The sequence below is a fragment of the Oryza sativa genome, chromosome 1 (genome assembly GCF_034140825.1).
Source record: "Oryza sativa Japonica Group chromosome 1, ASM3414082v1".
NCBI lineage: Eukaryota > Viridiplantae > Streptophyta > Magnoliopsida > Poales > Poaceae > Oryza > Oryza sativa.
In genome coordinates this window covers 40,348,133-40,361,742 of record NC_089035.1, presented here as the reverse complement: position 1 = coordinate 40,361,742, position 13,610 = coordinate 40,348,133, and the positions used below count along the sequence as shown (strand labels likewise).

Below are 13,610 nucleotides of genomic sequence, written 5' to 3'. Positions count from 1 at the left end.
ACCAGAAACGCAGCCCCCAGCAATGATAAGTGGGCCCAGAGGAAATGTGGGGCCCACGGGTCAGTGGGACGTGGCCGTGCCGTGCGGGGGGCGAAAGGTACGGTCGCTGAGGAGAGGCTGGCGTGGGCGGTGGAGCGCTTCCCACAGCCCTCGGCGGCCGCCACGTGTGGGCCGCAGCCGCATCTCTTCTCTCTCTACTCTCCCACCCTCCACCTCCCGCTGCTTCTCCTGTTCGTCTCCTTTCTCAGTAACTGCACCCACCTCCACACCTACACGCACACAGACAAACAAAGCCAAACCCCCCGCCTCGCCTACATCTCGCGCTCTCCGCCCCCCGCCCGCCTCCACTCTGCATGGACGCCTCCGCCGGCTCGTCGGCGCCGCACTCGCACGGGAACCCGGGGAAGCAGGGTGGCGGCGGCGGCGGCGGCGGCGGACGGGGGAAGGCCCCGGCGGCGGAGATCAGGGGTGAGGCGGCGAGGGATGACGTCTTTTTCGCTGACGATACCTTCCCGTTGCTCCCGGACTTCCCGTGCCTTTCTTCCCCGTCAAGCTCAACCTTCTCGTCGTCGTCGTCGTCGAACTCGTCCAGCGCTTTCACCACCGCGGCGGGAGGGGGTTGCGGCGGTGAGCCGTCCGAGCCGGCCTCGGCGGCGGACGGGTTTGGTGAGCTCGCCGACATAGACCAGCTCCTCGACCTCGCGTCGCTGTCCGTCCCGTGGGAGGCCGAGCAGCCGCTGTTCCCGGACGACGTTGGCATGATGATAGAGGACGCCATGTCCGGGCAACCGCATCAGGCGGACGACTGTACCGGCGACGGCGATACGAAGGCGGTGATGGAGGCGGCCGGGGGAGGAGACGACGCCGGCGACGCATGCATGGAGGGGAGTGATGCGCCCGACGATCTGCCGGCGTTCTTCATGGAGTGGCTCACGAGCAACCGTGAGTACATCTCCGCCGACGACCTCCGCAGCATCCGCCTCCGCCGATCCACCATCGAGGCGGCGGCCGCGCGGCTCGGCGGCGGGCGCCAGGGCACCATGCAGCTGCTCAAGCTCATCCTCACCTGGGTGCAGAACCACCACCTCCAGAAGAAGCGCCCCCGCACGGCGATTGACGACGGCGCCGCGTCGTCGGACCCTCAGCTCCCCAGCCCCGGCGCAAACCCCGGCTACGAGTTCCCCTCCGGTGGCCAGGAGATGGGCTCCGCCGCCGCCACATCCTGGATGCCCTACCAGGCCTTCACGCCGCCAGCCGCGTACGGCGGCGACGCCATGTACCCAGGCGCCGCCGGCCCGTTCCCTTTCCAGCAGAGCTGCAGCAAGAGCAGCGTGGTCGTGAGCAGCCAGCCGTTCTCCCCGCCGACCGCGGCGGCGGCGGGCGACATGCATGCGTCGGGCGGAGGGAACATGGCCTGGCCGCAGCAATTCGCGCCGTTCCCCGTCTCCTCCACGAGCTCCTACACCATGCCGTCGGTCGTGCCACCGCCGTTCACCGCCGGATTCCCCGGGCAGTACTCCGGCGGCCACGCCATGTGCTCTCCACGCCTCGCCGGAGTCGAGCCGTCCTCGACAAAGGAGGCCCGGAAGAAGCGGATGGCGAGGCAGCGCCGCCTCTCCTGCCTGCAGCAGCAACGTAGCCAGCAGCTCAACCTGAGCCAGATCCACATCTCCGGCCATCCACAGGAGCCCTCCCCTCGCGCCGCGCACTCGGCGCCGGTCACCCCGTCGTCGGCCGGCTGCCGGAGCTGGGGCATCTGGCCGCCGGCGGCCCAGATCATCCAGAATCCCCTATCAAACAAGCCCAATCCTCCTCCCGCCACGTCGAAGCAGCCGAAACCCTCGCCGGAGAAACCGAAGCCGAAGCCGCAGGCGGCGGCGACGGCCGGAGCGGAGAGCCTTCAGCGCTCGACGGCTTCAGAGAAGCGGCAGGTGTGCATGCATGCAGACGATTGACATCAATCGCTATCCACCATAGCTAGGATCTCACGCGAGTGAGAACTCGATTCTCCTCCTCACACACACTCCACACACTCAAAACTCACTCACTCACATCGCTGTCCAGGGATAGAATCTCCAATATTTATCAACCTAGCTAATTAAACGGCATCGATTGGATTGCTGCAGGCGAAGACGGACAAGAACCTGCGGTTCCTGCTGCAGAAGGTGCTGAAGCAGAGCGACGTCGGGAGCCTCGGCCGCATCGTGCTCCCCAAAGTGAGACAGTCACCACCATCTCGAACACCTTCTCCTTCCAAATCCACTACCCCACTTGGCACAAATCCATTCCATGGAAGGATCCCACTTGCACACACTCACATACTTGATGTTTCTCCCCTAATCAAAGACGGAATTTGCCTGAACCTTCTCTTCACATTTCCGATCATGGTAGAACTAAAAAGTCTCCCCTTTCTTGATCTGTGGATGGTTTCAGAAGGAAGCAGAGGTTCACCTGCCGGAGCTGAAGACGAGGGATGGTGTCTCCATCCCCATGGAAGACATCGGGACGTCTCAGGTGTGGAACATGCGGTACCGGTGAGTAATCAACATTCGATCGAAGCATCAAGCATGATTTGGGATTGCTTATTAAGCTTGTTTAAGTCCACTTGCTTCTTTGTTAATTGGGAGGGGATAGAAACCTCTGAACCAGAAATAGTAAATGACTATGGGATGGTCCCTTTCCCAATTGGGCAAGTGGGTCATACGAACATATCATTGGAATCTGGGAGTCAAATAGGAGCATGCATTCATCGTGTTCTATGTTGATGCTCAAGTGCATACAACAAAAAAATAAAAGTGATCTTTTCCTGCTGTTTTCAGTACTAACATTATGCATATGATTTTTGCTGGTTCTGCTGAGCTCATGTTTTTGATTAATTAATTTAATTATTTCCATTGGCAATATTATATATGCACAAGTTATTCGAATACATGATGGCTTAGATTTTGATTCACTGACATTAATGGATATTGATTTTCATGAACACAGGTTTTGGCCCAACAACAAAAGCAGGATGTATCTTCTCGAAAACACAGGTGAATAGCAAACTTTTGAATTATTCAAATTTTACAGTCACAAGCCATGCCAATAACTTCCATCCTTAATTTGTGGCTCTCAAGTATTGTTGATTAATCGTTGTCATATGTTTTTTCAGGTGATTTTGTTCGTTCAAACGAGCTGCAGGAGGGTGATTTCATTGTGATCTACTCCGATATCAAGTCAGGCAAATATGTAATGTTCATCCATCATTGCCCTTCCCACTTCTTTCGAGTACTCTTTAACTCAACTCAGTTGGATGTGATTTTGAGTGCCAATAAGCTATATATAGTTGCTGCATGCCACTGTTTGTCTTTAATTCGGATGACCAGTTTGGCAGTATCTTTGTTTATGGAGTACTTCTGTTAATTTCTGCAAGCAGCAGCTAATTAATTATTAACCGTAATCTTAATTTATCTCTTAATTATTAGCAGCTGATACGTGGTGTGAAGGTGAGGCGCGCGGCGCAGGAGCAAGGCAACTCGTCGGGGGCGGTAGGTAAGCATAAGCATGGCTCGCCGGAGAAACCCGGCGTCTCGTCCAATACAAAGGCCGCCGGCGCCGAGGACGGCACCGGCGGCGATGACAGTGCCGAAGCCGCAGCGGCGGCGGCGGCAGGCAAGGCTGACGGCGGCGGCTGCAAGGGCAAGTCCCCGCACGGCGTGCGGCGTTCTCGCCAGGAGGCCGCCGCCGCCGCCTCCATGAGCCAGATGGCGGTTAGCATCTGAAGAAACAGATGACAGCAGCAGCAGCAAGCTTCAGTCCATTTGAAGGTTAATTATTAGCTAGCTAGCTCCGTATTATAACCGATGGTAAAACCTCCTAAAAAAATTAATTAAGTTGTGCATGTGAATCGTAGCGCTAGCTAGGGATGATATTTGATCAGTAACCCGTAGTCCCCGTACCAGTGACGCTTAAGTACGCATGGTTTGGTTGTTCATCGTTGAACCCCTGTAGTGTGTCGTCGTCCTGTACATGCATCGAATTATGGAATTAATTAATTACCTTAATCGTCGTGTCCATTGCGGCTAACAAGCAGACATAGGATCATGTTTTTAATATAGTTACTACCTTTTTTTTTTTTCTTTCTGCGTGGTTAGCCGAGCATCTGGTTAGGATTTACATGCATATTTTGTGTGGATCTACTAATACTAGCACATAAAAAAACCCATCTCGGCTAGCTAGAGTATATAGTATTAATTTCGGCATTTCGGCTGCATATGCTATCAAAAACATTGACCATCCCTGCATGCATGTGTCTAGAATATTACAAGCCTGCACATGCATGCATGGCCAAATTTCCATGGACCAAGGATGCATGATCTCATCATGACCCGCCCAAGCTGTTTGAGTTTGACTAACCCCTTGCACAGGTTAATTGATTCCTGGTGGTGCATCTCTCCACCTAGCAAGATTCTTGATCTGGACGAAATTAACCAAGCTAAAGTAAAAGAGTAGCCTGTTTGGTGGAGAGCTAGCTGCTTCTGAATTCTGATCTCTTGTCTTCGCCTCACTCTGCCAGGCTGGAGCGACGAGAGCGCGCCATGTGCTAAGGGCTTGTGGAAACAAGGCGATATGGCACGCTCGGTTTTATGATAAACTAGTTGGCCCCGCTTCGAGGCTCTCTCTCTCTCTCACAACGCCACGTAACCCCGCATCTTCTCATCTTATCTCGGGTTTGATTGGGAGCTTCTGTCAGCCGTAATTTCTCGTAGAATCTCTAGCTACTGAAATTTTTTTTAAACAGTTCAGATTTTAAATTTTTATCCGGATTCTAAAAAACTACAGCAGTAGAATCTAGAAATTGACACAAAAACTGGAAGCTTGGTTTGTCAGCTTCTCCAAATTCTTAACTATACTAACTTCTCATAATATTAAGGGTTTGTTTGGCACAGCTCTAGCTCCATCTCTCCTGGAGTTAGAGCTCAGCCAAACAGTTTAAGCTCCACTTAAAATGTGATCGGAGCTGGGTGGAGTTCTCTCACAAAATAAATTAGAGATGTGGAGTTGGGTTTAGATAGCTCTATAACTTCACTCCAGACTCAACTCCTGAAGCAAAATTTAGGAGTTGTAGCTCTACCAAACAGGGTTTAACCTTAGCTTCTGCCCGCGCGCACTGCAGAGCCTCGTCGCGTAGACATTAGTCACATGCATGATTGGAACTGTGTGCGCTTGATCGATCACCCCATCGAGCGACCAGATGTTGATGGACCTTCTGCCTTTCTCTTTTTTCCACTTTTTTCCCTTTTGGTTTTTTGTTTGTTTCCTTGTTTTTTTATGGGAGGAAGGAAAGAAGGGGACAGGATAGGTAGAGCGATAGACGGATATAGCTATCTAGAGGCTTAGGTGTGTGTTGTGTTCGTGAAGGATAAGGCAATGATGTGCCTGTTTCGGCGAATTTCTTTCTGGATCCCGTGGTGCGCTGTTGCGCGAACATAATGCAGATATCTACAGGGACAACATTATAGATGCTATTAATTAGTGTATATATTTTGTAGCTTTTCCTACATTATGATATGTTTTTGTAATGATTGGTAGTGGTGTGGTACGTACTATTGGTGCCCTGTCCTCTTGTGCGTTCGTTTCTTAATTTCGTTCGTGCGCATGGTTTCTAGCTATAGCTATACCTTACATTGGGACATATATGGAAGGTTTATTCATCCCCCAGAGAAAAAGTGGAAAGCGGATCTTATCATGGCATATGCATCGAGTGGACAATCGGAAGGGGAAAACATCACTGGTGCGATGATAAAGTCGTGAAAATATAACTCCATCTACCATATTCAAATTATGATATCTGCATTTTAGTTGGTGAGAAGCTAGGAGATACAACTTTTTTTGGGTAATGGGAATGGGGGGGGGGGGGGGGGGGAAGGCGAAGACAGACATAGATTATCTTGGAGCAACTCAACACACATTACCAAGGGTCTACCTATAGCGCTGTCAACAGATTTTAAGGCAAAAAAATGTCTAGCTACACCCCAGTTACATTGTAACTTTTTTTTTTGCGAAGCAATTACATTGTAACTACACCCTGGAAGTTGTACGTAACTGGGTTTGGAACACAAAAACAATGCTAGCTTGGTGGTAAATGAGACACCTGAGTGAAATGAAGGTGGCGGGATCGATTTAGGGCTGGATTTTTATCCAACACTTCAAACGACACCTTCAACAATGAGATGACAAACAAGAGCTGACATTGCTGAATTTAGATCACATCTCAAGGTTTTCACCCTGGAGTCATTGTTGCTTGCACTCTGTACCACCTTCTAGTTAAAGCGCGTTGACAAATTTCTTTGAAAAAAACTATCGCACGATTTTTTAGCAATTCCGTAACGAAAACAAACCTCGGTATTATGCACCTACTCGGATCCAAGCACCTTCGAGAACGACTTGGCCCCTGTCTACCACATTGTCATCCAAAAATAGGGCTGGATTTTTATCCAACACTTCAAACGACACCTTCAACGATGAGATGACAAACAAGAGCTGACACTGCTGAATTTAGATTACATCTCAAGGTTTTCACCCTGGAGTCATTGTTGCTTGCACTCTGTACCACCTTCTAGTTAAAGCGAGTGCACCATGGACAAGAAATTAACTGCTACCATAAAAAAAATCAAAGATGGATCTTCTAAACCGATTTCAACAATCGCTGACCAATCTTCCCGATCAAAATGGAGGTTGCCACGACACCACCTGAGTAGCATGCATCCTCATATGGTCACCAACGACAAAGACCAAATAGTATCAAAGTGTAGCCATCAGGATGGAGCTTTGGCCTCCTTTATTTGCCTCTATCAGGTGAATGGAAGAAACACTTTCTATTTGAAACATGGAGGAAGGAAGCATCAAATGCTCAGTTTTAAACAAAGCCAACAACCATCCTCCAACGGCCATGGCAAGCACGACCAGATTGAATCAATTTTGCATCACACCTAGTGATGAGGGCTTTAGGCAACCATGACAAGTAATGTTGGACATGGCAGCGAAGCCAACGTAGTCCAATCCAATTTGTATTTTGATGGCCGAGTTTTGACCTTATCTGCTTCGTGATGTTGTTGGGCGGCAGAGAGAGAGAGAGAGAGAGAGAGAGAGAGAGAGAGAGAGAGAGCCACCGCCACCGCCACCGTAGCTTGACAACAACATTAGCGGCATCGGCGGAGAAGATGTTTGGGAAGGCAGCGGCAACAACGGCTAGGGAGCTCCTTTCGAGCCGGAAGTTACACTGCTTTTTTTTTTTAAAAAAATGTAGAGGATCAGATGTACAAGAGAGATCAGAGAAGAGACTAGGACACTCTTCTGTAGGAATGCATGAGCTCCTGTTTGTATTCGTACAGATTGAGTCGACCTATGTGAACCTCGCTATATAAAGTTTGTTAGTCCTAATTCGAATGTAGTTTGGCTAGAGCTATTTGTGGCTCCCAAACGGAACATATCATTAGCGCATGATTGTTTACATATTAAATATTATATATTAGAAATATTATTTATTTATTTATTAAAAAATTTTATGTACAACGATTTTTATATAAGATGTATATTTTAGCAGTTCGAGAATATGTAGTAATAAGAAATGAGGAAGTTATCGTTTTGAGTCGAGGAAAAGAAGTCAACATTAGAAAAACACTGGTTCAGTAAAGAGCCACTAATGGGAATTTTCGGGCCTGTTAACTTTGATGCCATTTTCAACCTTATCAAATTTTGGTAAAGTTGTCAAAAAAGTGACTATATAAGAAATCCTGCCAGTCACTATACCAAAATTTTGACAATTTGATAAGGTTTTTTTCGGCATCAAAGTTCGTATGCATGCATTGAGCTGGCTTATCACCAAACTTATCTTCTCGTTGTACTTTTTTTTTGAGAGAGCATCTTCCCATAGTACTTACACGCATGCGTTTGACCAAATTAATTAACGGGCTAGCACTTGGTTTAGTATACGACCATAACCGTTCTTATGTCAAATTTATCCAATTGGTCCTTTTATTAACCTATTGAACTCGTTTCACACCGAAACTTGCCATGTTACATTTGCGGATGTTTCTCTGTTCTTTTTTCTTTTTCATAAGACAAACAGGAGCTCTGCTAGCTGCTACTAGTATATTCACTAAAGGGAGAAAACAGAGCAGAATTTATGAGGCTTGGCTAAGTAGCTCGATCTTTTTTCTAACCATTATTAACTAAAAATTTTAAAACAAACCCTATGAAAATCTTACTTTTAAAAATAAATCTTTTGGCCATTGCCATCCGCGATTTATTTTCTCCCTTCACTGCCATTACCATACGCCACTGTTGAAAGTGCCAAAACGTTGTCCTACCATGTCAGTTAAAATGGCAAGCTAAAAAGGTTCAGAGCTGAAAATAAGTTTTCAAATAGTTTATTTTCAAAAATATATTAAAAATAAAAAAAATCAAAGTACATCGGGTGGAAAGAAGTATAGTTGACCAAAACGCCCTAGGCCCGACGGCTCGGCCAATGGCATGGGTTTGGGCCTGGCCCAAGCAGTCAGGCCCTTGTTGGCCCGACCAGACCTTTGGGTCGTGCTTGGGCCTCTGCCTCGGCGCGATGGGCTGGCTCGACACGGCTCAAAGAGATGAGGGATTCAAAATATACTTATTTTGAGCCATATGAGAGTTGGCCCAAAGAGATCAGGGAGACAAAATAGACTTTTTCCAAGGAGGAGCATGGTGGGCTTTCGTGCCTTCTAGTCGTTCATGGGCTGTTGGTGCAACACTTGGACGGGCATGGCCCGTCCTGGTGTGTAGGTCAGGTCGTGCCGACTTGACTGAACTCAGCCTCGGCCTGGTTGTGCTCGGGCCGAGTCGGGCGACCCATTTGGCTATCCACACGTTTACGGTAGTAAGTCTATTATATATGATCCACTTTGTAAATCATACATGTAAAATATCTTTTAAATAATATGTCAGGGTTACGGGTTAGGCATACCCTTTACCCTTCGATATACGTTACATATCGATATGGCATACCCACGCGCATTCGGATATTTCCTGTATATTCTAAGAAAACCTTTCACGGAATCTACAGATGGGAAGAATCCTACTCGGGCAGAACTGGGTCTGATATCTCCGAGTTCTATGTGGAGACCTCCAGATCTGCGATATAAAAGGGCCCCCCCCGGGAGGGTTTAGGCATCGAATCTCAGAGCCAACACCACCTCCACAGCCTACGAAGCCGGAGCTTATGAGGAGCCAAGTCACCGAGAGCTAGTCGAATCAACTCGACTACAATCTCGCCGGATCCGACAAGTTCCCTTGTTCTCTTTGTAACCTGTGTTTTCTACCATATAATCCCACATCAACTGGATAATTCTTGTCTCTTGAACCAGTATAATTCTTGTCTTTTGTTTGCTTGATGTCGTACTACGTAGATCCTTGTACCAACGTACCCCAATACCCTTTATATCCGGTCTACGGGTATCACCCGTCGACAGTGGAGCGCCAGGTAGGGGTCCTTGGTACTCAAGGTTCTACTACTATGTCATCCAGCTTCGTCGACAACAACGTCAGCACCAGCCTCAGCCAAGTACTCCCTGCTTCAACAATGCTGGTATGGACTCAAGTCGGCGAAATCGTCTTCCCGGTTTACACCACGACACCGATCTCAACCGGTCCTCCAATGACCGGAGACGAGAACGCAGTGGCTACGAACCAAGGCGATTCCATGTCGAAAAATCCTCCCGTCGAGACGGAGAACGGAATATCGATGACATCCAAGCTCAAGAAGGATTCTGATACGGCCAAACCTTGTCCTTCCGACATGAACCACGAGCCGACAAAGATGACTTACGAAGCCACAAGGTCTTGGTGTCCTATCCACAAAACCAAGAAACACACCCTGCAAGATTGCTGGGTTTTCCTCAACGTCCGTGCTGAAATTCGCGCCTGCAAAGAACGTGGAATTCAGCGTACTTCTCCAACTCGGGATGTCTATTGTCCTATTCACAAGACAAAGAATCATGTCCTCTCGAGCTGCAAAGTCTTTCTCGGCGCCATGAAAGCTCAGTCTCCTAAGTCATATATCCCCATCAGGGATAACGGCAAGGAACAAGGAGCGACTCCAACTTCAGATTGATTCGTTGGGGTAATCGATATCGATCCTCACGAACCATCGGTCTTACATCTCCTTGAGGACTATGGGTCATCGACAACGAGCGCGCCGCGGGAGGTATTGGCTATCGATGACGTTGGCACGTCAGCGCACGCCAACACAGAAGCGGGGAATCAATCGACTACTCCAGCCCAGCACATCAGGGCCGTTCAAGCGATACTGAGGGAAACTCCTTACGATCCCGTTCTGAACGTTGACCTCGAGCGTTGGACAGAACGTCTACGAGAATCGGTGACTAACCTCAGCAACGCGTTTGAAGAAGCCGCTACCGCAGCACACCAGGAGCAGCCACCAACTGGAGAGGCCAATGGTGAAGATCCGGAACGGAGGGAATCACCTCAACAAGCTACCCCTCCACCTCGCGGCACTGGCGATCTTCGAGATCAAATCAACGGCCGCCGGGAAGCACGACGCACACGAGACAACGTGAATCGCTCTCGGCGTCATGTCTCTTCACGGCGCCATGATAACGGAAATCGAGGAAATCGCTCAAACGAGGACCGGGACCACGACAACCACCACGATCACAACGATCGCGAACGACGGGTGCCAGACAATACTGGTCATGGTCGCCGCCGTATCGACGACGACGATGGAGATCGGCGCCGAGACAACAGCGGAAGACGACGACAGGATTGTCGAGATCCAGGCCGTCATCCTCGTAATCGTACACCGGAACCAAGCGACCCATCGTCATCGTCATCATCCGCCTCCTCCTCATCGTCAGACAGACATCCACGAAGGACACACGACCGCCGGCAACCCACCGCCCCCAACGCTGGGTGTAGGGCTTTCGGTCGTTCCTTACGTGATGTCCGATGGCCTGAGAGATTCTGACCCGGAGCAATAGAAAAGTATGATGGGAGCACCGACCCAGAGGAGTTTCTTCAAGTCTACTCCACAGTACTCTATGCTGCCGAAGCAGACGACAACGCGTTAGCAAACTATTTACCGACCATGTTGAAGGGTTCTGCACGTTCATGGCTGATGCATCTTCCTCCCTACTCAATCTCTTCGTGGGCAGACCTGTGGCAACAATTCATCGCCAATTTCCAAGGAACATACAAGCGCCACGCGATCGAAGACGACCTACACGCGTTGACACAGAACTAGAGTGAATCATTGAGGGAATACGTTCGATGTTTCAACGAGTGCAGAAACACAATTCCTGAAATCATCGATGCTTCTGTAATTCGCGCCTTCAAATCCGGTGTCAGAGATCGCTACACTACCCAGGAGTTGGCGACAAGACGCATCACAACCACTCGGAGATTATTCGAGATCGTTGAGCGATGCGCCCACGCTGATGATGCGCTAAGACGCAAGAACGATAGGCCGAAGACCGGGGGAGAGAAGAAACCAGCCATGGACACATCTGAGTCAAGCAAGAAGAAAAATCGCAAAAACGGGAAAAGGAAAGCTCAAGCGGAAGTCCTCGCAGCAGAATACGCGAACCCTCCCAAACGCCCAGACCCACAAAGCAGTGACACAACGAAATCATGGTGCCCCATACACAAGACGGACAGACATTCTCTGGAAGATTGCCTTGTTTTCAAAAAGTCGCTCGAGAAGCACATGGCATTTGAAAAAGGCAAGCGAGTACGCGTTGTCGAGACGAACGAAGAGACGGCTCCTCACGAACCGGACTTAGCGTATCCAGACTCCGACCTCCACGTCTCACACATCTTCAGCGGTTCCACAACGTACTCCTCCAAGCGAGAATACAAGAAAGTGGAACATGAAGTCTGTTCGACATGACAGGGGGCTACACCCAAGATGAAGTGGTCTGAGCAGAAGATAGAGTTCTCGGAAGAAGACCACCCCAAGACCGCCGTTATCCCAGGACGATATCCGATCGTGGTCGAACCTACTATTCGGAACATCAAGGTAGCGCGAGTTCTCATTGACGGTGGCAGCTCAATCAATCTTCTTTTCGCCAGCACTTTGGACGCGATGGGAATTCCACAAAACGAGTTGACACCAACTGATCAACCCTTCCATGGAATTACTCCCCAATCATCGTCCAGACCTTTGGGCAAGATTACGTTGCCCGTGACTTTCGGCCAAGCCAACAACTTCCAAACAGAACAGATCACCTTTGATGTTGCTGAATTCGATACAGCTTACAACACCATCATCGGGAGAACTACACTTGCGAAGTTCATGGCCGCATCTCATTATGCATATCAAGTGCTTAAGATGCCGGGACCGAAGGGAACAATCACTATTCAGGGGAACGCAAAGCTGGCGGTGCAATGTGACAAGCGGAGCCTCGACATGGTCGAGCAAACGCCCAGTCCACCCGCCACGACTGAGCCACCCAAGAAAGTGACCAAGACAAACAAGACGCCGAAACCAGACGGCGCCATCAAGATTGTTCCACTCTCCAGTGCCAACCCCGATAAGACCGTCAAGATCAGGGCGACACTAAACGAGAAATAGGAACTCGCACTCATCACCTTCCTCCGCGACAATGCCGACGTGTTCGCTTGGCGGCCGTCCGACATGCCGGGGGTCCCCAGGGAGGTGATTGAGCCCAAACTCATGGTGCGACCCGATGCCAAGCCAGTAAAGCAAAGACTGCGGAGATTTGCACCAGACCGAAAACAAGCCATACGAGAAGAGCTCGACAAACTTCTCAAAGCTGGCTTCATCAGAGAAGTACTTCATCCAGAGTGGCTAGCCAATCCAGTCATGGTGCGGAAGGCCAACGGAAAATGGAGAATGAGTGTCGACTTCACCGACCTCAACAAGGCGTGCCCCAAGGATCACTTTCCACTTCCTCGAATAGACCAACTGGTGGATTCAACAGCCGGTTGCGAGTTATTGAGCTTCATCGACGCTTACTCTGGCTACCACCAAATCAGCATGGCAAAAGAGGACGAAGAGAAGACAGCATTCATCACGCCATTTGGGGTATTTTGCTATGTTAAGATGCCGTTCGGACTGATAACAGCTGGGAATACTTTCCAGCGCACGGTCCAGGGCGCACTTAGCAACCAGCTTGGCAACAATGTCGAGGCTTACGTCGACGACATCGTTGTCAAAACCAAGACAGGCAACTCATTGATTGACGATATGCGGGAAACGTTCGACAACCTCCGACGATATCGCCTCATGCTCAATCCTGAGAAGTGCATGTTCGGAGTACCGTCGGGCAAGCTGCTCAGATTCCTTGTCTCTGGCAGAGGGATAGAAGCAAACCCCGAGAAGATCAAGGCAATCGAGAACATGAAGTCGCCTACAAGACTCAAGGAGGTACAAAAGCTAACCGGATGCATGGCAGCACTAAGCAGATTCGTCGCTAAGATGGGAGAACGACATTGACCTTGCCAGATGGTCTATCTCCGCCGGAGCCCTCCGAGAACGAGCAAAACCCTCACGAAGATGTTCGAGGTCCAGGTGCGGGCGATGATCTCGTAGGCAAGCCAACACATGCCCCCCG

The 13,610-nt window shown here is 49.7% G+C and overlaps 1 protein-coding gene across 4 annotated transcripts; it reads left to right on the top strand.

The window, feature by feature from the left end:
* Window positions 1–243: 243 nt before the first annotated feature.
* Window positions 244–4,057, top strand: LOC4324314 (B3 domain-containing protein VP1-like). 4 transcript variants are annotated; one of them, NM_001428092.1, is made up of 6 exons: window positions 244–1,931; window positions 2,127–2,216; window positions 2,437–2,534; window positions 2,989–3,035; window positions 3,155–3,231; window positions 3,471–4,057. In NM_001428092.1, exons 1-6 carry the CDS (start codon window positions 354–356, stop codon window positions 3,762–3,764), a joined length of 2,184 nt encoding a protein of 727 aa, NP_001415021.1. In that variant the 5' UTR covers window positions 244–353; the 3' UTR covers window positions 3,765–4,057. The 4 variants fall into 4 exon arrangements, with proteins under 4 accessions (NP_001415021.1, NP_001415022.1, XP_015629311.1 ...); NM_001428093.1 differs by having other exon boundaries at window positions 3,468–4,057; XM_015773825.3 differs by having other exon boundaries at window positions 247–1,931; window positions 2,434–2,534; window positions 3,471–4,056.
* Window positions 4,058–13,610: the final 9,553 nt, after the last annotated feature.

Bases quoted from the DNA above. Each gene is read 5' to 3' on its own strand.
- LOC4324314 (XM_026022422.2), top strand. From the start codon at position 354: ATGGACGCCTCCGCCGGCTCGTCGGCGCCGCACTCGCACGGGAACCCG. The intron at 2,217-2,433 runs GTGAGACAGTCA...GGATGGTTTCAG, and splicing joins GCCGCATCGTGCTCCCCAAA to AAGGAAGCAGAGGTTCACCT. The intron at 3,036-3,154 runs GTGAATAGCAAA...ATGTTTTTTCAG, and splicing joins GTATCTTCTCGAAAACACAG to GTGATTTTGTTCGTTCAAAC.